This window comes from Brachyistius frenatus, unplaced genomic scaffold (assembly GCF_029030835.1).
Source record: "Brachyistius frenatus isolate BFR_SWC_R1_liver_20210118 unplaced genomic scaffold, ASM2903083v1 Contig_354, whole genome shotgun sequence".
Lineage (NCBI taxonomy): Eukaryota > Metazoa > Chordata > Actinopteri > Embiotocidae > Brachyistius > Brachyistius frenatus.
Window position 1 is genome coordinate 133,526 of NW_027210953.1, and position 23,575 is coordinate 157,100.

Genomic DNA, 23,575 nt, shown 5'->3' on the forward strand with positions numbered 1-23,575 from the left:
CGCACAGCTCTGCCTCCGGCTCTGACGTCTACAAAGTAAAGCCAGAGATTAAGCTTCACAGTCACAAATGAAAACTCACGAATTAGTACGCTGAGAGAATTTCTGAGAAAACAGGAAGGAATCTGCCGTCTCGGCGCGGCTCACTGGTCCGTTTTCGGTGTTCTGGTGACAAGCCGCATTCATGGGTTTTAGAAATGTTTCAAGAAATCACCACAAATATATTCAAGGAATTAAAGAGAAGCAGTTTCATGGAGCTACAAAGGGGGGTCCAGTTCTGTCCAGGTCACACTGTATTGTTTATTGCATCATCATGTGTCGGTACATATATCATTATGTTAAATACCTTTGTGTATAATGCTGTCAGATTACATTCTGTTGCAGTAAATACCAAAAATATTTTCTGAAAATATTAAAACAATAATGTCTGGAAAGGTTTGTCTGCGATTTGTTATGTTAAACAAAACAAAAAAAGGAATTACCAGAATAACTGTTTGAGCCTGTCGGTGACTCATTTGGTTGGTTGCAGTATTATTTCCTCAGTGAACTATATTGATATCTTTTTTCTTTTTTTTTTGTCCTGGAAACATAAACAGTAGACGAGGTTAAACTTGATATTTTTGATCTGCTGGACGAATGTTTCTTTCCTAGCTGTCTGTCTTTCGAGGCCGTCGGCGTGTCTGACGTCTGCAGAGCTGCTGAGACGTGATGCATCAAACAGCGACGGTCTAGTTCGACCGTCGCATGTCACAACCTCAACTGGGAAAGCAAGCAGGAGGGATTTTCATTGATATCCTCCAGTCTGGTATGTCATCCTGTTAGCGGCTGAATACGACGTCAAATGTGATACGGAGGACAAACTGTGAGAAAAAGTCCTTTAACTGACGTCATCTGTTCGTGCAGGAGAGTTTCGGGGCTTCAAATACTGCATGAGGACAAATAAGACTCGTTTAATCTGGACAAACAGTTCTGAGTACCTGTTTTATTTAAAGCAGCTCTGTCGCCGCAGACTGAGCTGCATGTTCCAGGTAAATATTCGTCACTTCTACAGAAACCTGCTGCTCCAAAAACGTTTTTTAAATGGCATCTCACCGCTCCTTTTTTTTTTTTTTTTTTTTTTAACCATTTGAACATTCGGTGCATTGTGTCTCAAGAAAACCACGAAAAAAAGAACAACAATGGTCGAGGTCGGCCATCTTTTCCTTCTATTCTCTGTGAAGAAACGTAAACATAGAATAGCATTTTTAAGATCTTTGAAAGATGGATTTAAGGACTAAATTTTGGACTTTTTATGGATCCACAGACACCTTAAGGTCGTAAGCTTGTTAGTTTGACTTATAAGTGACCGCAGCTTCTCAGTATTACACACCACTGCATACTTGTGGTGAAAAGCTTCCCAGGCCTGATGGGCTAACTTCCAGCTCTGGACAGTTGGTGTTGAGGGTAGGTAGTTTGGCAGCTAGTCGGTTCTCCCTGTCATTAACGTTTTTTATTCCCCTTCAACAAAGTGTTCAGAGTTGCAGACTTACAGTTGGTGCACAAAGAGTTACTTTCTGAGAGTAAAAAAAAAAAAAAAAAAAAGTGTGAAAGTGTGTGCTGTTATCTGTGGGCCCCGTTGGTACGATTCATTACATTGAGACTGTAAACACGCACACACGCACGCACACACACACACACACACACACACACACACACACACACACACACACACACACACACACACACACACACACACACACACACACACAGGAGTTCCTGGAGAGACACCGAGGTGCCGCCAGGAAGAAGTCCAAATGTAATGGAGCAAGCTTGAGATCGGTTTGTAGAGCCTTAAAAATGAAGGCGAAGCAGAGCAGAGCAGCTGGAGGGGAAAATTCTATCTGCTTCACACACATATACACACACACACACACACACACACACACACACACACACACACACACACACACACACACACACACACACACCTCCTCTGCTCCCTCTGAAACAGCTAAAGACCAGCATTACTACCTGTGGCCACACATTGTTTGAGTCCCACTGAGACCTGGACGTCTCCTGTGGAGTCGAGGGAAAGAAACATGTCACCTGGTGGTTGAAACTGTTTACGAACTAATTAATAGAATTTCTTAGTAGTTCAGGCCTATTTTATCACTTACAGGCACAACACCATAGAAGACCCACCTGTAACCCACCTCCAAGTGATCAATACATCATGAAGTGAACATGTGATTACACATGAAAAGAAGCTGCAAGCCTCTCCTCCGTAAATCTAATGTATCGTTTAAATCCTAATCTATAATTTATTTTATATTTCTAATTTCGTACACGAGGAAAACGTCTCGTTTGCACTCGCAAAAACATCAAAACAACATTGATGAGGTCATAAATATTCACAAAATGTCTGTCTAGATACACAAATACTTTTCACCGGGCTGTTTAACTCTATTGTGTGTTGGATCATTGTTGAATATTTCTCTATTTGTCACGTGATTTATAAACCACAATAAAAGTCATTACGTTAAAGGCTTCAGTTGTACTAAATATCTTTGTGTTATTTTTTGCTGTGTTTCTTTGTAAGAGAGCGTCGATGCCTTTAAATTTCCAGCAGGTGATTAGCAATGTCGTCCACGAGGGAAATACTTTTTCTCTTTTCCAGTTCAAATATTTTGACACTGTGGTCTCAATTATCTCCGTGTTGCGGTGGCAGTCGCTCTTGTCCTTGTTTGCTTAATTAATACTTTGTTGTGGGCTGTTACAACTAATTGTTTGTGTAATTAGAGCCTTGGCTGGAAAATGCTATAGTGACAGAGGCCCCTCGGCGAGAGCCGATAAAACACGGCAGAGTGGAGCCTTTGAGGGGACGGGATGCTTCCTGTATGGTGGTGGGAGGAAGGTTGTTGTGCCTCCTCGTGTATTATGTATAAAATACAACCGAGCCTACATTTGAAGTTCCTGTAAGTGAGAGAAATGCTGAAGTATTTCCAAAAAGATGTGGCAGCATAAATTTCAAATCAGGATTAAAAAAGGCACTTGGAGATGGCTCGCCGGGGGCTCCAGATTTAGTGACAGGGATTTAAAGTTGGTTGCACAGCTTCCTCCTCCGGGTCGCAACGCTCGGCACAAAGTGAACGGGAAGAAACTTTGTTTAAATACCGCTGCTACGGTCGGCCAAATTCAGGTCTTGAGAAGTCAGAACAACACTTCTGGGCTAAAGAAGCAAAGCAAAACGTCTCAGGTCGATGTGTTTGATTTAATTCCATCACTACTTAATATAGAGAAGGAGAAGGAACTGATTATATTGCCCAATTAGCCTGTTTTGCCCCGAGGCGAAAAAATATTCTGACCACGCAACCTCCTGAATTCAGTGCGAATCTTCTCAGTTTCTCTACTTTACACAGCCCCCAGGTTCACCTTGCATCAGTTACTTTCAGGTAATTTCAATAAACACAAATTTAATAAAGGTTTTAATAGCTGATTTTAAACACTGGGCTCGCAGGACAGGGCTGGAGCATGACATTATAACACAGGACCTGCATTATTGCACTTTAGTGGTGCAAATTCCTAAATTTGCATTTAATTAGATTACCAGAACCCAAATGAGATGATGTGAATGTGAGGTTTCAAAGACGTGACTGCCTGCTTTTAACTGGTTGGTGATTCCAGCAGATCAAAGAAGTATCAGTGCCAAACAGGCCATTGTGGAGCTGATAAATCCGGGTGAGTCAGTGCGAGACGGCCTAAATACAGTATGTGTTGCGATAAACAATGCGGCGTGCACACAGAGGACGACCGAGGTTGACCCGAACGCGTGAAGAACTTGTTCAAGGATGTGGGCGGAGCTCTTTCAAAAGGTTGTTGTGTTTTTTTTCCCCCACAAGCCCCCAGAGTAGTCTTGATTTAATTTCACACCACGTAGCCGGTGAATTTACCGCAGCCTCGCAGACGGGGCGTAACCATGCACACAGATAAACACACAGGAGGCCAATTATTGTGAATTTAAGTCTGAAAAACACACAGGTGAACCCAACCACTTCTCAAACGGAGCCCAGCTGTGTAACACGGGGAAGGTGAGGCAGGATCAACTTCATGCAAATGTCCTCGCAAGCAGGTCAGAGGTGACAAACGTGCTGATTCCCTCGTGACAGTTGTTCTCTCCACCTCTGGCCTCATAATAATTGCTAAACTGGAGAGCTCAGTGCGAACCCCTCCCCACCCCCACCCTAAATTACAGTTTAAAAAAGGTGTAGTAAATAAACACTTCAATAACATCTGCACCTTGTATTCAATTATTATTATATTAGTATTACTAGCACTGCAGAATAAAAGTATTAATAATTATATGATGTATTTATAACTTACAAAGAGTATTTTATATTACTATATCATAGTATTGCACCATATTGTGTGTGTATTTTACATATATTGCACATTTATACAGTATATACTTTACTTTATATTGAGCCATTATTGTATGCATCACATTATGCAAGTCATTATACTACCGATGGATTTCAGAGTTTCACTCCAGGACTCTATACTTTTACACTTACTCTATACACATATGCATATTTGCGCAAATATTTTCCAAATGTATTTTAAAATAATATAATATTTCCTTTATATATATTTCCAGGGAATCTTAACTTATTTAATTATCAATTGTCACAGATGTGGACATGTTATGGCAGAGAATATGTTACATAAGTTTAGTTCGAGTAACATAAAACTCCTACATTGATTATTTTGAAAAGGCAATGGGCAAAACACTTCATTCTCGACCTGTGTACACAAAAAACACATTTCCCATGATGCCTCGCTCCACTGCAGAGCCGCCCCCCCTTCGTTTGAATGGCAAGTTGTTTGTTTCACTCCGACCAGCTGCTAACTATTCCAGTCGGAGAGCAAACATGGGGACCGGCGGTCCTCCGCTCTCCCCTTTAACAGGTTTGAGAAGCTATTGGGAGCTTTTACAAAGTCACTTCCGTCTTCACAGTTTTTCTTCAAAATAAAGGCACAGGAATTTAAACCATAAAAAAAAATAAAAAAAAATTAAAAAATTTTTTTTTGCAGCTTACCCAGCCAGCAGGTGATAAATCAGCTTCATACCAGTTTTCATTTGAATTATTTGTATGCACCATGCTCGATTTGATTGGTTAGGTGTTTGGTTATGTTTTCTGCAAGTTTTTCTTAAATGGAGAAGTTCAAGATCAGTTTATTTACTTAAATGCACTTCCTATTTTCCCTTGATTAGTACGTGAATATAGTCTACTTCCTAAGAACATTTGAAACCAGAAACCCATAAGATAATAGCACAATTAATCACATTTACTAATACATAGGTTGAAATGTTTATTCGCTATGCTTCTATGGCTAATAATGCTATTTCTAAATATTTTGTTTTCAAACTGATTTTTTTTTCTGCTGTACAAAATAAGCCAAAATTAAAAATTCGTATTTATTGTGTAGTGATAATACTATCATATTTTTTTTATAGGTGGTGAAGAGTCTCAGTTCTGTTACAAGCAAAAATCAATAATTAATTTGGGCTAAAAAAGCCAAACGAGTTCTCAAGGATTTAAAAAAAATCTCATAAAAAAACAATGTTGATATTAAATATTATAGTTAGATGAAAGGATTATTAACACTTTCATATTTATAAGGAAAAATACAGAATAAGGTTAGCGTAGCTTAGCACGAAGACTGCAAACACTGGTGCAGTTCAGCCACAGTAAAGAGATTTGGTACATTGGTAATGTAATACTCCTATTAGGGCCTTTAAAAAGTCAATCTTGTTAATTTAGTCCATGTGAAAAACAAAACTGAAATTTTACCATTTTATAGGAGTTTTTTTTTGGAAACCTCTTGGCTTCATACAAACTCAGCAATAAATAAGTAAACTATTCCTGTAAACAATCTTCGGCTTTGCTGACATATTTCAGATATTACTGATAAAACGTGAAAGAAACGAAACTCAGGCTAAAAAATATCAACTTGCTTTTCTTCACTGCGCTGCTGGAGGCGGGCTTTTATTTTGAAAACCTGTGACCAGAAGTGCAAACGGTGCTCTGTCGCCGCTTTGACAGCAGGTCCGGGTTTTTTTTTTTACCTCTTTGCTTTTCTTTATTCCACCCTTGCCACCCTGTTTCTTTCCTCTGTTTAATACGCCTTCGCCTGCCCGTATGTATGTGTGTATTTATTTATTTATGTGTCTTATTTGAAAGTATTTAGTTGTTGTTGTTTTTTTCCTCAAATGAGAAGACGTAAAAGATGGAGCTTCATATTTTAGAGCACAGCTTGAAAGTGGCGAGTATAGAGAAAGAGGGGATCCAGATTTGCACTCACGGATTAATAAAACTCGCCTTCTTGGCCTCCAAAACAAGGTAGGTTCAACTTCCCGCACGCGACGGTTTCATACACCCGTTACAGTCATTGAATGGGTTGGTTGGGGGTGTTTTTTTTTTTACCCCCTGCACGCACTGAAGTGCTGTTGACTGTAACGGCGCCCTGCGTGTCGGTAACGTTACAGGCAAACTCCTGCTGCACGTACTGGACTGCTCGCGTTGTTCGAGGCTCCGGAGACTCTCCGTGCTGTTGCGTTAACGCCTCCTGAACGAGCGCCGGTGTGTTGTGTTTGTGTTGGTGTTGTGTTTGTGTTTGTGTTTGTGTTGTGTTGTGTTGTGTTGTGTTCAGGCCTCTCCGTGTTCTGTGGTGTCATTTTGGAGCTTTGTGCCATCTGTAGCTGGGTCGACGCCAGCCGGGGTGTTTGTGTCTCTCTATGTGTGTGTGTGTGTGTGTGTGTGTGTGTGTGTGTGTGTGTGTTTAAAAAAAAAAAAAAAATAATAATAAAAAAAAAAAAAATATATATATATATATATATACATATTTATTATATGATAATTTAAGCACTGGATCTACAATCTTGGATCGTGTCCAACAAAGTGGACGTGCACCGAGGAAACTTTCATTTAAATAGCCCCCCCCCCCATCCCTCCCCTGACATGTGACATGTGACATGCTAAAGCCTGTTATGCTGTTTTTATAGCCTATTTAAAATAAGCTCTCACGGTGTGTGTGTGTGTGTGTGTGTGTGTGTGTGTGTGTGTGTGTGTGTGTGTGTGTGTGTGTGTGTGTGTGTGTGTGTGTGTGTGTGTGTGTGTGTGTCTATTTTCAGTCAAAGAGTGGCTGTTGATCAACTCTCTCTGCAGTCCAGGAGAAGTTACTGATAAAACAGTTTACTGATTACCTGATGCAATTAAAATGTGCTGCAAGCACTTATTGTTTTCCATTATTTGCAGATTATTCTTTTGCCTCACCTAACAGTCTGGACCCCCCCCCCCACCCCCACCCCACCCCACCCCACCCTCCCTCCTCCCAAACAAAAACAAAAAAAAGATTAAATGTATAATGTTATAAAACAGAGAGAGGAGAAAAACAACAACACAAAAGAGCCTTTTGTTTTTAGAAGCTGCAACTTCACAATGTTTGGGACTTTTTCCTAGAAATATGACGTGAAGGATTGGCAGATTAATCCCCCCCCCCCTCCCACACACACACACACACACACACACACACTAATCTAATCAACTCATCAAATTGATCAAGTGGTTTCAGTGACATAATCTCATGGCTTTCAGTTCCTCTCTTGCTTGGATACATACACACACGTTGGGTATTACATGTATTTAAAAAGGCAGCTGTAATCAGTGTGATATGTAAATTTGCTGTTTGAGCGTTCAGCATTTATAATATGTGTTTCAACCTCATCTTTTGGTGTCTGAAATAGGAAATGTAGAATTTAGGAGCGTCTGTGGTCAAGAGGAAGTAAACACCTGATTCATGTGGTTTGGTGGTGGTGGTGTGTCGGGACATGTTACTGCAAGCTTGTTACGCCGTCAATCAACGGCAACAGCGAAATAAGTCTCTTGACTTCTATTGGTTCATTATCACCAACGTTGTACTTTGAATTCAAACAATAAGAGAAATGCTAAACAATAAACCGATCCACATCTACTCCACGTATGTCTGTTACATTTACTGTGTGTGACCTGGCTGCGGGTGTGACTACACACTCCGTTGCATTTCCTTTTGAAGGTATACGTGCAGTATTGCAGGAAACAGTTGTGACGGTTTAAAGTTTTGTTACTGGAAGTCGCCCATTTTGGAAATAATAGATAGAATAAACTTTATTAGTCTCGCACCTTTCAAACAAGAAATGCAGCTCAGAAGTGCTTTACTGCAAGAAAATGACATGCTGTGTTTTGCATATAATGGAGCATTTAAAAAATATAGAAAATAAATCAAATGCGTTGACTGAATTCTGTCATTCCTCGAAGGTTTCAGATCTTTCCAGTTTTTTATGGAGACAAGATTTTGTGTTTTGGGGCAAATTGTGGTGAAGCATCTAGTTTGAGGCCGAAGGTTTGGGTGGGCGATGGCAGGAATCCATCAACGATTACACAAGTTCATATTGTTTGACTGAAGGACGCTAATGTCCATTAATCGACTTTTTTTTTTGCTGTTTTTTTTTTTTTTCTCCTTTCCCTGTAGCTCCTCCGAGCTCACTCCTTGTTCACTCTCATCCTCCACCCAACGCTGCTGAAGCAACAACTCGGCACACCTTGGTGCCTCTTTGATGAACCCAAATTACAGCGTTCTTTCATCCCCATCGTCGGGCCTCCTTTCTCCACTGAACATATGCATATGCTGAAGTATTGATTAGCTTATTTAAAAAAAAATTAAAAAAAAGAAGAAAAGAAGGTTGAATCTACTTTTTTTTTTTTTACTGCGGTTTTTGCATCAAGTCTCGTCCTTTTTTCTTTTCTTTTTTTTGGGGGGGGATGCATTCACAAAATTTACTTTATGTAGAAATAAACACCAGATGATGTGAATTAATAAAACCTCATGGAATAGCCCCCCCTCCCCAAAAAAAGCTGGAAAAGGTCGTGGAAAAGTTTGACCCTTCTCCGAGCAGCTCTGTTAAAGAAACACATTTCGAACGCAGCATGTGCTGATTACATAATGTGAAGCCAGCTGAGGTAATTGTGTGCCCCGTGGTTGTCCTGAAAAAAAAAGAAATCTAGTGCAAATATGTCTTCAAATATAAACAGGTTCATGTATCATTGGGAAAATATTGGTACAGTCCACGACTTCAGTACCGACATAAAGCAGATACACAAGCTGTAATTCATTCAGAGATTTAGTTACGAGGATATAAACATGCTTTAATCCATGTTTTTCATTTACGTGCCGACGCTTCGGAGTTTGAAGCGAACCGAATCAATATTTTTCATTAAAACAATCGAAGATGAGGAAAGTGTAATTTTGAATGTGTTATTTCTGTGGGAACAACTAGTGAGAATTTTCACCTGCAGTTCCCCTCAGCTCCACTGAGCTTCTTTTTTTTTTTTTAGCCTCTTTTAGCTGATTGTTTTGCTTTTCCGGCCAATCATCAGTCTCGTTTCCAGCAGCAGGAGGTAGCTCTAAAAAAAAACAAACAGAAAAAAACAGAAGAAACTTAACTGCTCAACGCCTAAATACCAACCGGGTGTCATGTGTAATACACCCACCTGTCCACTAGAGGGAAGCTCATCAATGTGGCGTTTTGTCCGCGTGAGACGTATCTGTGTCGCATGATTTTGGAAAACAAAACCATGTAGAAATTGTGGCGGGGTTATATATTCAGGATGGATGAACAGCTTTTGCATTTGTTTTTAAGAACATCACCAAAAAAAAAAAAAAACTAATGTAGCTCAGGAAATATGCTATCAAAGCCTCAGAATCTGATTGACGTATTTGATTAGAATTTAATAAACAGTGGAGATACAAAGACCTTAATCAGCAACTCTCAAACTAAATAAATTAGTTTTGGATTATTTTGTGATTACGCAGATGATAAACCTCCGTCTCTAAGTTGTTTTTTTACAGACACGTTCGCTGTGATTTAGTCGCAGCGCTGTGCCCGACGGCATAAACTCCTTTTTAAAGACTCCCTGTGAAGTTCCTTGCCTTCCCACAGAATGTGAGTACCGCAGCAATTTGCCATTTCATTGTCGATCCGGGACGGAACAATGTCAAAGAATAAAGTCATTAAGTGGCGTCTCGTAACGACAACGATGATGATTACAGGAGTATTATCAGCACACACATAAATAATTTAAAAAAAAAGTCCTTCAGGGCTCATCATCTTAATGTTCACAACACCCGGCAAGTCAAAGTGACACTTTACAGCTCATTTAATTCCAAGAGGAAATGCTGCCGTTCCCGTAGCGCAGAATGACCGAGAGCCTTTCTGTGAGTGTCCCGTTCTTTCTTCACATCTTTCAGACAAATATGAAGTGCGAGCGTTCGGTAGCCGGCCTGCAACGGATGCGATTATCACAGGAGTGTTGTGCACGCTGTGTTTTTCTAGTACGCCGCTTTCCTCTGTAACAAAGAAGAGTCTGTTGGAAGGGATTCTCTAGCATCCTTCACCGTTTTGGAGCAGTTTTAGTTCTTCAAAAAACGCTGCCTTAACTTTGAGAGTGTCAAGTGTTGTTTAAACACAAGCTGCTGTACAAGAACTTTGATGAAATGAGATGCATCAAATTGGTACATTTTTTAAAAATTTAAATCCATAATAAATAAATATCGAATCAATGATGGAATTATTTTCAGATGGAGTGACTTTAGCGAATAACACCAAAATAACTCGTGGAAAAAGATTCACTTTGTATTTGATGAGAGAAGTTGAATGGGAGTCTATGGAGCCGGAAGCTTTTTGGAGCCGACCTCTAGTGGCACTCGGCGGTATTGCAGCCTTAAGGCGCTTCGGTAGTGGCCTCATTTTTAAAACTCGGAAAGCTACATCCACTTTTATATACAGTTTAAGGTCGCTATGTGTATATCGTTACCACAGCAACCCATGCACATATGTTGGTGATAAATCTGATCTGCCCGCAGTCTGAACAAAGAATAAGAAAAATCACATCCGTAACGTTACATCACGTCTTTCTCCAAACCTATAAAAGAGTTAATAGTCAATCAAACATGCTGTCATGACTTTGAGTCTTGAGCTATTTGACTGTTTTACTAATTCTGTCTCTTTTATGAACTGTTGTCTTGTTTTCTTTAATGTTTTTTTTAATGCCATATGGTTATGCCATTGTTTTACTATATCTGTGTGCTTAAATATGCCTTTGTATATTTTCTTTTAATATTTTTTTTTTTTTTTTTTTTACTATGCCATTAACCTTCAAGAGATTGCAGATGAAAATTGGCTTGTACGGCTAAAATCTGGCACATTTAACATGATGGACTCAAGCTGCTAATTCCTTCTTCAATAAACATCAAGGATAATCTGATCATTCATCCGGATGTAGAAGTCGTTTTTTGCAGGTCTTCGCTTTATGTTCGTGTTTAAAAACACGTCTAGGATCATTAAACGTCCTCTCTCAGCGAGGTCCGGGCCTCTCGGTGTCGGGGTCGGTTTATATTGGAAAGCCGAACGGCGCCGAGCTTTATTGACGACTCGGCTATGAGCCTCCTACTCGATACAAACTGATAGAGAAGACATTTACGGGCAGATTCTCGTTCCATCTTGTCCCGTGAATCTGTCTCCTTAAAATTCTCCAAACTATTTGACGTGTTTGTTATGAACGCTTCAGAGACGGCCGTCGTTCGACATGTCGAGCTTTGGGTAGCTCAAGCTGTTCACACATCGTGGCCGCTGTTTGATCCGCCCTGTCCTTTTCTGCCCCCCCATCCACCCCTCCACCCTCCCCACACTCATTCAGATGCAAGTTCTTCAGTTTGACGGAGACTCCGGAGGACTACACCATTATCGTCGACGAGGAAGGCTTTAAAGGTGAGGCCTCTTCTCCGTGGATCTTTTTAAAGTCACTGTGGCAACCGCAGACCGGGCGGCGGGGGGGCGGAGGGTGAGGGGGGTGGGGGTGGGGAGAGATCCTCGTTGTGTAATCTCTGATTGTCTCCCGGTACCACGTCGCCTCGGCTGCCAATGTTTGAGCACACTTTGTCATCGTAGATGTGAGGCCGAGCGGCCGCTCGCCGCGTTTTGTGGTTGGCTGAGTGAGTGAATCCATGTCATTACACACCCTTTTCCAGGGTGACCCTCCTCGGTTACCCTGGAGACCGCAGGCTATTTGTTGATAATTGGCGCAGGTATTTTCAACTGCTGACTGGCTCTCGGTTTGTTAGATCCTGTTTTATGTTGAGGTAAAGTCAGATTTTATTAAAAAAAAAACTTCCAGAGAAGACGTTTTGTTTTACCCTCACATGGACTTCATACAGTATGTCCATATGCACGTGATGAGCTATAATTAGTTCCAAAGAATAAATAAAACATTAAAATCATTATGCATTAATTCAACACGGTATCACGGCAGAAACGTGAAATAAACACGCTTTGCGCTGTGAAAGCCGATAGTTTCTGATCATTTTGAATTATTGGTCAGTCAGGTAAATTCATAGATTTATGCCGCTTAAAGAACTGACTGTTAAATGCTGAGAAACTTCACAAACATCCAGAACGTATCATCGAACACATGGTGGGCACCGCCTAGACTGGAAAAGCTTGAGTATAGTTCCTATAATTCAAAGTAATAAATCAGAAATAGTTCTCAATATTTCAACAACAACAAAAAAATCAGCGTGAAAAGATGCAAAACAGGAAGTAATAAACGGGACGTGACATCTCCTGTTTCTTCCTCATTCTTAACAGGCCAAAGTTTCTTTTCTGTGAACTGGTGTCGGGACAATTGCGTCATCACCTGTGCAGACATCAGACGCCGTCGGTCGAATCGCCGCACGATACGAGCAAACACGACCGCGTGTTAACCGCCGCTGTCGACAAACTCTTCTCAAGGCCGCCTGTTTCCTTTTGTGACAGAGCTGCCCCAGTCGGAGCACATCAGCGTGGCCGACGCCACGTGGTTGGCCCTGAACGTGGTGTCGGGCGGCGGCAACGCCTCCAGCTCCCAACCCATCGGAGTCACCAAGATCGCCAAGTCGGTCATCGCGCCGCTGGCCGACCACAACATCTCCGTTTTCATGCTGTCGACATATCAGACCGACTTCATTCTGGTGAGTGGACATTTAAAAAAAAAAAAAAAAAAAAAAAAAATCACAATCGAGGTTTTTAGAGTCATGAACTCCTGATCGTTCATAGATTTACGTGGTGAGGAGTTTAAAAAAACAAAAAAACATCCGCAGCAACTAGATCCAAAATGACGCCGTGAAATCGACGTGATTTGATCAGAACGGACTCTCCTTGTTTTCTTTGTCTTCGCGTGTGATTTTTATCGGGTTGCATGATAATTGTGACCAATTGTCACAGGCGTGTCTTTTTCACGCTTTGCCGTGATGCCGGGTCGAAAGCTCGTACCGTTTGCGGCCTTGCATCTTGACACTTGCCGCGGGGTGCGGTCAGAAATCATTCGTGTTTCAGAGCTGACAGTTGATCAGCTTTAAGGCTTTACGTGTTGCATTACTTGTCTATTGCACAACCGCTGGCAGGACAATTGTTTACATCCACAGCTCCGGACTTGGGAAAAAAAAAAGTAATAACCTTGGATATAATGTGCCTCGCACGGCCTCTGCTTCCTGAGATTTAAGGAGAAATCCTCTCTCATACCGAGGCCATTCTGGCCACAGGGAGTCTTTTTTTTGTTTTTTTTATTGCCTCCCTGCAGTGGAAAAACAAGGTCTGCTGACCAGCTCCAGCATGTTTATGAAAATGAAAGGAAAGAAGAAAAAAAAAACCTGCGTCCATGTTGATAATCTGTTGCATAAAGGGGATCAGCAGCTCAAGCCTCTTGCTGGAATTCAAGGTATCATACCCGGGACCGCTTCCTGTCTCGACACACAATCCTGACTGTCGCTGTACGACATGAAAAGAGGCTAAAAAATGTTTAAAAAAAAAAAAATCCAGCGCCCTGACCCGGCCGTCGGCCACACCCACCCGGCCGTCTCCTCTCTTTGTCCTCGTCTCACACCGAGACGCGTTACAGAATCTCCGCGCAGACCAAAAGACACACCGGCTTAAGATGTGTGTGTGTGTGTGTGTGTGTGTGTGTGTCTGTTTTTTCCACTGTTATGATCTTTTTGTGTTACATAAAGCAGTAAAGCCTGACCCAAATGTTGAATGGACTCATTTAGACCGAGCATCCTGACTGAGAGGCAACACACACAAACAAATAACCGCAACAAGAGGATGACAGGTTCTTAGTTTATCTGATATTGTTCAACACAAACATCACCTTCGTATCAGAAACAACAATCAGACAGCTTCTTCTTTGGATTTGGGGCAAATTGGTTCCCCAATTAATACACACCGCTCCATTATATTTGATGGGGGATGACAACTAAATTAAAAAAAAAAATTTTAAAAACCCTTCATCATCTTTAGTAAAACATGAACTACTTTCTGTTGGCTGCATCATTTAGATATGAGATAGACAAGCAATTTACATAACTACAATTATGTTTATGTATTATTTTTTATCATCAAAAATGCTTTTTATTACAGCTGGACTTTTAAATAAAAGCACAAAAAAAAATGGCTTCCTGCTGGTTTGATTTTTTTTGTTATTTTTCAATTTTCATCAGGAGTTAAATTAATTCCGTTATCCAGCAGCAGCAGGAAGTGAGACTGTTCAGGACATTTCTGATGAATCCGTTACACTTTTTTTGGTTTTGTTTCTTGAAGTTGGAAATTCCCTATTTCTTCTTTCTTTTTTACTTTGTTCCATTCATCTGTCTTCCAAACTCTGTAGCCCAAAGCACGACTACAGGCTAGACTGCTGCTGAAAGTAGTTTAAATAGTAGTTTAAAACTAATTCTCTTGAAATCAGTAGCGGACAGTTTTGATCCCCTCAGGATGAATCTTTACATCTTCTATGACCTTTTGACCTTCATGTGTTCGTAAGACGTATCAAAAGCCACAGAATGTGCTCAAGTTTATTCACGAGAACGGCAACAATTAGTCGATCAATCGATTAGCTGATTGACAGAAGATAATTTTTTGATAATCGTTTTGAGTCATTTCTTTAATTGAAATTTCTTTTGAAATCGGAATATTTTCTGGTTCTTTTTATCCTCCATGATGATAAACTGAATTATCTTTTTGTTTGTCGGGACAAAACAGTCTGCTGCAAGAAAAAGTCAAAATAATCAGTTAGTTGATTGAGAGAAAATTAATTGCTGACTATTTTGATAATCAAATAACTGTAAAAAGTCATTTAAAAATGATCTTTTTTTATGAATTATTCTTTCTTTTCTACTTGAAGTTCATTTTATTTCCCTTCCTTCATGCTCTACGTGGTTTCCTCTGTGTTTTGAAGGGACCTTGAACTTGCTCGCCCTTATTTTCTCATTTGCCGTGAAGCAGCGTGTTTTTTTACAGTGCGTGTATTTGGTGGTGAAGAGAGACCTGAGGCAGACGGTGAAGCCCTCCATTAGCTGCATGTTGCCGTAAACAACCTCTGACCTCGAACCAGCCTTCAACAATAACACCTGAGGAAACTCCGCCACTGGAAGATCCTCTACATGTTACAGAAAACTGAGAATGTATCTTACAGGCGGTCAGAAATACAGCTTTCAGCTCCGTCTTTGCTCTCAGTTTATAAATCAGTCCAAGTCTGTTTTCTAGTGATAAAAAAAAAAAAAAAAAAGGACATCATTAAAAGTAAAAGTACATGAAGCAAGGAGAGAAATTAATTTCCTTTCCTTTCCTGTATTTCGCTGTTTGACTGATAAAGTGGGATTTATTTTCTCAGAAGCAGCACCGACGCTTCTTCACTTGTTTTTATTTTACAACAGTAAATGTTCACCCTCCTCAGGTTCGAGAGCGAGACCTGCCGATGGTCATGCACACGCTGTCTTCCGAATTCACTTTGCTTCGAGTGGTCAACGGAGAGACGGTCGCCGCTCACGATCTGGGAGTCACCAACGGCTTCGTCAAGCCCAAACTCGGTGGGTGAATGCCCGTTTCCGTCCGGAAGCTTTTATCCGACGTTTGTCTTCTTTTGACTTCTTTTCACTGGAGCCACAAACTAACGTATTCAATAACAGTTGGGAAAAAGTGGCACAAAGTATTTACCAGATCAGAGGCCAAAAATTGATCTGGATGGAGCCAAAACATAAATGCTCATGTTACGTGAAATTACGCTCCATTAAAATGTGATATGTTTGACAGAAAATGAATGTTCTGCATCTAAAATAAAATATTAGAAAAAAAAAAAAAAAAAAAGGTACCTTTTGTCAAAGTAGACTTGCAATACAGTCAACTCGGTACCTTCATTATTTTTTTTAAACTAGTTTTATTTAAAATAAACAGTCTACAAATGTATTCATCAAATTGGTCTCAAGTGAATTGTTTTCTTATATTTCTAATATCTATTGTATATATTCTTTATGTTGCGCTTAAAAGTGAATTATTGAGTTTAGAAACATTAGTTTAATAACCTCAATTCAAAAGTCCATTTATTATCTTATTCTGGAGTTTTCAGTCAAATCACCGTTGATCAGAGTTTGAAATGTACAAATTGTATTTTTTTTTTTTTTTTCTGAGCAGCTCTTTAAAAGTTCATTCTTGAATTTGATGAACTGCAGTTTTCAAGAAGAGTTGAGAGAATTTATTGCCGCGTCGACTTTTATTAAAGTGCCTCTGAGCTCTCTGAGTTTGTTTTTTTTGTTTTTTTTTCAGTGCCCCGTCCCATCATTCATCCGTTATCGAGTCCCAGCAACATGTTCTGTGTGACCAGCCTGGACCCGGACACGCTGCCCTCCGTGGCCACGCTGCTCATGGACGTCATGTTTTACTCCGGAGGGCGAGTCATCTTATGGGTTCATTCATTCGTTTTAAGAGCATCTGATCAGTCGATCTGAGATTTCTGGGTTTTACTTTTTCTCTCCAGCCCAAAAGAGGCCGGAGCGTCCGGCGAGGACTCGAGCCACATCCGCTTCTTCTCCTTCTCGCTGATCGAGGGCTACATCTCTCTGGTCATGGACGAACAGACGACTCAGAGGTGGGCGAGAAGATCAACAACAACAACAACAACAACAACAAAACACACCTGTGACGCCACATTATATTTAAAACGCGGCGTAATTAACCACACTTGTCGTTTCCGAGGTGGTGTTTTGTGTTCGTCGACGTTATGCAGGGGGAGAACAAATCTATGATTGTTTTCTGACTGGGTGATTAGTTTGTTGCTAAGCGATAGCGGCACATTCGGGTGCACACAATGTACTTAAATCACAGTGGGTTTCAGCGTGACTCATTTATCCTCCGCCGAGTTCCCTCACTTTTCTCACAGCGGACTCTCTAATTAAACAGAAAAGGCCACGGAGAAACCTGAGCAGCTGCAGAGCCCACACGGTTTATCTCCTCTCTCGCCGTCGCATTAGCATCCGATCAGAGGCCGTCCAATCACAACGCAGGCGTGCCTTATATGGGTCGGTGACGTCTTAAAGACGCGGGGACGTAAAATAACAACCGGGCCAAATTTCTATTTTTTTGTTTTGTTTTGTTTTTGTCTCCTTAAATTCATATTTTGTTTCTGCAGCATGTAGGTCAGCCTCGTCCCCGTCTTTTATTGTTTATTTAAGACCCAGTGTGTTGCCTTAAAGGGATAGGTCGCCCATTTTACTCTACAATGGATCTCTTGTTCGATACAGCGGCCACAAAACTCACCTCCTGAAGGGGTTAATAGTTATCGTCCTCCGATGCACTTTTACACAGTTTCTGTCGACTGTGCTCGGGAAACATTTAAGGGCGGGGAACTCCTAGAAAAACCAAAAAGTATGCAAAAAGGAGAATTTCATATATATATATTTTTTTTACAGTGGTTTGAAGGCTAACGTTCAGGTGATGCTAGAAAAGAACTAGTTCATATGACGAGAATGTTTTTAAGTAAGTGTCGATCGAGGAACTTGCACTGTGAAGGCTTTTCTGACGTACAGCAACAGTTTGAGGAACTAAAAGTAAAGTGAGATCGTTTTAGTTTAGTTTTGTTGGACTTTTAGATTTGAATCTGTCCCTGAAACCAGACTATCATCGTCACTACTCTATTTAAAGTTTAAAAAAAATACACATATTTGTACCTATTATCTGTTAATTTATGCGTACCTTTTCCTCCTCTAGGTTTCCAAACAACGTCCTCTTCACCAGCGCTTCTGGTGAACTTTGGAAAATGGTTCGAATTGGAGGACAACCTTTAGGATTCGGTGAGTTTTATTTTGTTTTTTTACATTAAAAATGCTCGTTATTGTAGGTGCGGTTGACATCGGGGCCGTATGATGGTAAAATTGATTTAATATCAGGATGATAAATGTGCTTAAATTATCAATAAGTGCTGCAGCTCAGTCTCTCGACGTCTTTATGTGGTTCACAGATGAGTGCGGCATCGTGGCTCAAATATCAGAACCTCTGGCGACGGCCGACATTCCCGCTTACTACATTAGTACCTTCAAGTTCGACCACGCGCTGGTAAGAAGTCCGTCACCGCCGCCGCAACACACGTCAGCTGCTCTCTCAAACTAAACTGGGATGATCATTACCGACCAATACCTCTCCTTTCAACATCAATCAATCACATCTCCAGCTCTTGCCTTTTTTTTTTTTTTTTTTTAACCTTAAAAACATCGCCCGTCTCCGCCCCTTCACTTTTCCCTCTCTGATCGACTAGTATATGCAGCAATCGTTCTTCCTTATTGCCTCCTGTTTTTACCAGCGGCTGGTTGTAATGCGTTACTCCCGTCAGAAGGGGGCGGTAATACACCCGAAAGCTGTCTGTCAGACGTAAGTTTGGTTTTGGACGTGCAGACTCGGGACGTTGTTTGCGAACAGTCGATGAATATTGCTCGAGATTTTCAATCCCTGTTTATACTTTTATTGTGTTGTTTTCTTTCATCATTTTAACTTTTGTAATGTGTCTTTGACTACCATGAAAAGTGCAACATTAATAATATGTATTATTATTATTATTATTATTTTATACAGTGCATCCTGCAGAGTTTCAACAATGAAACAAATTTTAGGTTCTTAAATGTGAGAATTTGCTGCTTTTCGGTTGTACATTTCTGGATTTTGAACTGCTGATCAGATAAAACGATACGTGGCGTCACTTCAGGCTCTAACGAACACGTTTTATTGACCAAACAATGAATTGAAAGTGTAAAAAAAAAAAAAATCATCAGCTGCCGTCCTAATTCTGCTGCCTAACTCTTCTTCCTCCAGGTTCCCGAAGAAAACATCCAAAGTGTGATCGGAGCTCTGCGGACCGAGAGCGCCGCCCAGTGAAGGAAGCGACCGGGGTGTTTTTTTTTCAAAGTCATTTCGTTCAAACGTTTTATCGTGTCCAAAAAGTGCCAAGAGCTCGTTAGCGGACTGCTGTGGATCGGCTCCGAAAGGACGGACGGAGGGAGGGACGGAGGGAGGAGCGTGACAGCAGCGCTAGGGATGCCTTTGTTATTCTGTCATTTTCTTTAAGCCCCGCCCCTCCCTCTTTTCCTTCGCTGGCACTCGAGGCCCTCCACTGTCTGCGCTGGTCCTTTTTTTAAAATTTTTTTTTTGCTTTAGTTTACCAAACCGACTAAGTTTCTTTTTTTTCCTCTCTGAAGCTGCTTCTTCCCACTCCCTGACCCTCACAAGCACCAATACTGTATTAGTTACATAAATCCTCTCGTGGAAGGATGACGAATGTACGCTCTCAAAAAAAAACAAAAAAAAAGAAATATTATATATATTTATCAAGCTCTCCATTTTGTTTTGTTTTTGTTTTTCCACAGGTCATTTTTCTCAGTGCCAAGATGTTTGAATGCCTAAACTGATGCCTTTGTGAAAAATACTCTACATGTGTGCAATTGAAGGAGACAATTTTGGAGACAGACGGTGATGAGACGCCTGTCGGTTGAGTAACATGGTGTGTTGTTGTTTTTTTTTGCTTTTAGTAGCTGTTTAAATTGTTTTAATTACATCATTGATTTCTAAAATCAGACGCTCGGTCTGATGAAACATGAAGTGAATCCAACATTTCTCACTGTGAGCAGCCTGGTCGACGGGACAATCACAAAACGGCACATTTTAACTTTTGTTTTATTGCCGGCACAATTTATGTAACATTAACTCATATCCGACTTCACGCTTGGGAGCCGAGTTGATTCATTTATTTCTCGATGTAGAAGAAATGAATGATATTGATATTTCGTAAAATTACTTACAAAACATTTTGCTGTTACCGAGTCAAAAAACGTGAAAAACTTGACTTGCTTTTCTCTAATTTGACAATTAAATCCATCTACTGGATGGACTCGCTTTACATTTGGTGCGACCATTCTCCGAATAACTTTTCATCACGCGTCGCCATCAGGTCAAAATTTCAGTTTTTATATGGTCTGATTTATGAGAAAATACTGACATGACAAATCACTTTCTAACTGTACTTTTTATTTCCCGTCTAAAAATTCTTTGAAGTAGTCGTACATCCTCACAGACACACCGATACAGACGTAGATCTTTTCTCTTGTTGTGTTGATTAATATAAAAACACCCATGAATTGAACTCATTTCGACCTTTTGAGTATTTATCAGGGTGAAACACAAACGAGATGCGCTGAAAACTGAGCACAGGGCTGGACCGCAAACGAAACCCGAATGAAAGCATTTCTTCCGATATGAACTCTGATTTGTGACCTTATTTCAACTGCAAATTATGTCCTCAAAGAGGGCGACGTCCGCTTTATCCAACGAAATGAAGTTTTACTTTACTTTTTTTTCTAAATCGACGTTATTGCACCAAAGTCGGATTGACGAGCAGGCAGACCGACAAATTATTTATTTATTTATACCCCGAAATATCGACACTCCGCGTCTGTCTATCGTCGCCTCCGACGACGACTCGACGACCACGTTGCTCGCAGTGCGAAACCCTGAGACCTGAAATAATAATAATAATAATAAAAAGATGGAAACGTCTGCATCGACGTTAGTAAATAATTTACTGAGCCACTTTGACAATGTGCAACGATAATGACGGCGCAAGTGTGCTGAACATAAGCTACGGTTCATGCGGGGGGGGAGGAGGGGCGGCGGTTCCCCCTCGGAGCCCCCTGGTGTCCATTTTAGGTCTTGAATCTGTCCCTCTTCTCTTGTTCCGGTCTGCACTTTAAAGCAGCACCCCCCCCCCCCAAATCCCCCCCCCCACAGACCTGCTGTACTGATGTGAAAACAGAGAGGGCTATTTACTCTTGCAAGATCTCGTCCACATTTTGAAAGATTTCTGTTGGAAGCATTTGGTGATGTTTGTTGTCCCCCCCCCCCCCTTGTTTTGCTTTTTCTTTTTTTCCTCGCACTTATAACTACAGCCTCTCTTCTGATCACATCCGATTCGTAGAAACTCTTATATTTATCAGTGTTAAAAACCTGAGGAAGGGGACATTTTGTTCCGATTCCATTTCAAAGAAAACCTTTAAAAAACAAAAACAAAAACAACAAAAAAAAGCTTTTCATTTGGAGCTTCTTGTGTGGAGAAAAAATAAATAAATAAACAAGCTGTTTTTTGTTTTTTTTGGAGGATGTTTCGATGTCTTTTTTTACCGTCTTACCTCACCAACGGGGGTTGGGGGGGGGGGTTCGTCTTCACGCTGTATATCTGCTCCCAATGGGATCAATAAATGGTCTTCGGGGCCTCCAGATTAGCTGTAAATGAGATTTTACAATTAAACTTGTTGGCATTTTGGCTGGAAATGAGATTTAAACCCGTAAGACTGGCATAAAATGTAATGTACGCACAGTTATAGCCTTAAAACACATACATGTATATAAATATCAGCCAATACCGTATACATGGAAAGGGAACAGACCAGTGCATGCAGCAGGGACACCCGAGGCACAATACAAACCAGAAGTGAAAGGTGTCATCAGTGCCCATAATAAGCTGCCAGGCGCTAACAGCAGCAGTGACGCGGCCAAGTCTTTCCCTGACACTGTTTGTTACATCAGTCCGACACCAAATCCAGCAGGGACATCGGTGCGAAGTCCAAAACCCTCTGAGGTGCGACGCAGTCAAAACCGCCAGCGTGGAAATGATATGATCCTTTTTATTCCGTCAACATATAGATGCATTTTTGGAGAATTGTGGTGGGTTAAAAAAAAAAAAAAAAAGCACCAAGACAATAAATGGGAATGGTTTCTGTTCGTGGTCCTCAGAGGATGTTCCCCGACTGCTCTGATCATGTCCCAACTGCTTCTTGCGGCGGGTTTCTACACAGCTGCAACCAACGGCGACATCATTGATATTTTGGCCGTCGCCACCTTGTTATTCTTGGAGCCAGAAGTGACCATATTTGGGCGAGCAGGATGTCGATCTCTTATTGTAGGTGCATAAATCACTTCAGTGTGCACACACCTCCCTTTCTGCGGGTGTCCTGAGGGCTCCTCCAGCTGCAGATCGGGTTTAAAGGAGCAGACGTGGTATGTTAGTGTTTTCCCTTTTATCGTGATCGTCTTACGTCTTTACGCAACGGCCCTGCGAGTTCAACTCGGCGGTTCACCGACGTGTCAGCGGAGGCTTTCGGTTTTTCCACCCGCTGCAATTAGAAAAACACGCGAGCCATAACTCAGGCAAACATCGCATCGCTTACATGCTGTCGAGCTGCCGGTTCGCCGGTGGGAGATCCTCCACCCACAGAAAAATGACAAGTGACATTTAAACAGCGGTTGTGAGTCAGCGCTGCAGCCGCGCAAGGCGGGATGTCAACAACAACAACAACAACACCGATCACACCAGAATCACAACAAACACGGGTATCACCTTACAAGCTTTCAAAAGGTCCAACTTTTAAAAAAAATAAATAAATACTGTTAAAGTTTAACATTATTTGACGATAAGCATTTTATAGACTGTATCTGAAGGTGGACCAATTCATCAGTCTCTATTTTATCAATAATTAAACCAAATCTGTTTGAGAAAACCTCAAAGAAAATAATAATAATATAAAATAAATCAAAGTTTTTCACTTTAATTTGAAAAAAATCCAACTGATATGGTAAATAAAAATATGTTTATGGGTATTTGGTGTTATTGTCTGCATCAAACTAGCAGGACGACACGACGTGAACAAAGTGTCCTTTGATGATGTTTCATTTTACGACCATCAGAAGACACTTTTCTGAATCCAGCTGCCTCGACTCGTTTTCTGTGGCTTTTTTTTTTCTGCTCTCTCCGAGTTGATGTGTGCACTGATGACAGGAGTTCACGTTGTAAAAATGTATTCCTCAAAAACCGGTTTTCTCCCCTGGCTGCGTGCCTCCGCCTCTATTTGCAGTTGCCGGGGAGATAATTTTTTTTTTTTTTTTTTGCCGTCGTCGGTTTTACAAACGTTTCGCGGGACCGCAGAGGTTTCAAAGTGCCGCAGCCGACTGTTTGAGATAATCGCAAACTGCGGGAGTCTGTTGAGTAAATTGCTTCCTTCACTGGACACATTTTTCTTGTGTTGCATGTGATGTTTGTGAGTTTTAACCACCTGAAAGCTGGCTGTGTGTTTACCGGCGGGCAGCTTGGGATTTAAATGATAGTTT

The 23,575-nt window shown here is 41.0% G+C and overlaps 1 protein-coding gene across 1 annotated transcript; it reads left to right on the forward strand.

Moving 5' to 3' along the window:
- The first annotated feature begins 6,067 nt into the window (after window positions 1-6,067).
- Window positions 6,068-21,568, forward strand: castor2 (cytosolic arginine sensor for mTORC1 subunit 2). The gene is made up of 9 exons (XM_069723968.1): window positions 6,068-6,377; window positions 11,769-11,839; window positions 12,884-13,077; window positions 15,834-15,966; window positions 16,700-16,823; window positions 16,911-17,021; window positions 18,140-18,222; window positions 18,390-18,484; window positions 19,235-21,568. The coding sequence occupies exons 1-9, from the start codon at window positions 6,265-6,267 to the stop codon at window positions 19,295-19,297; spliced, it is 987 nt and encodes a 328-aa protein (XP_069580069.1). The 5' UTR covers window positions 6,068-6,264; the 3' UTR covers window positions 19,298-21,568.
- The last annotated feature ends 2,007 nt before the right edge of the window (window positions 21,569-23,575 follow it).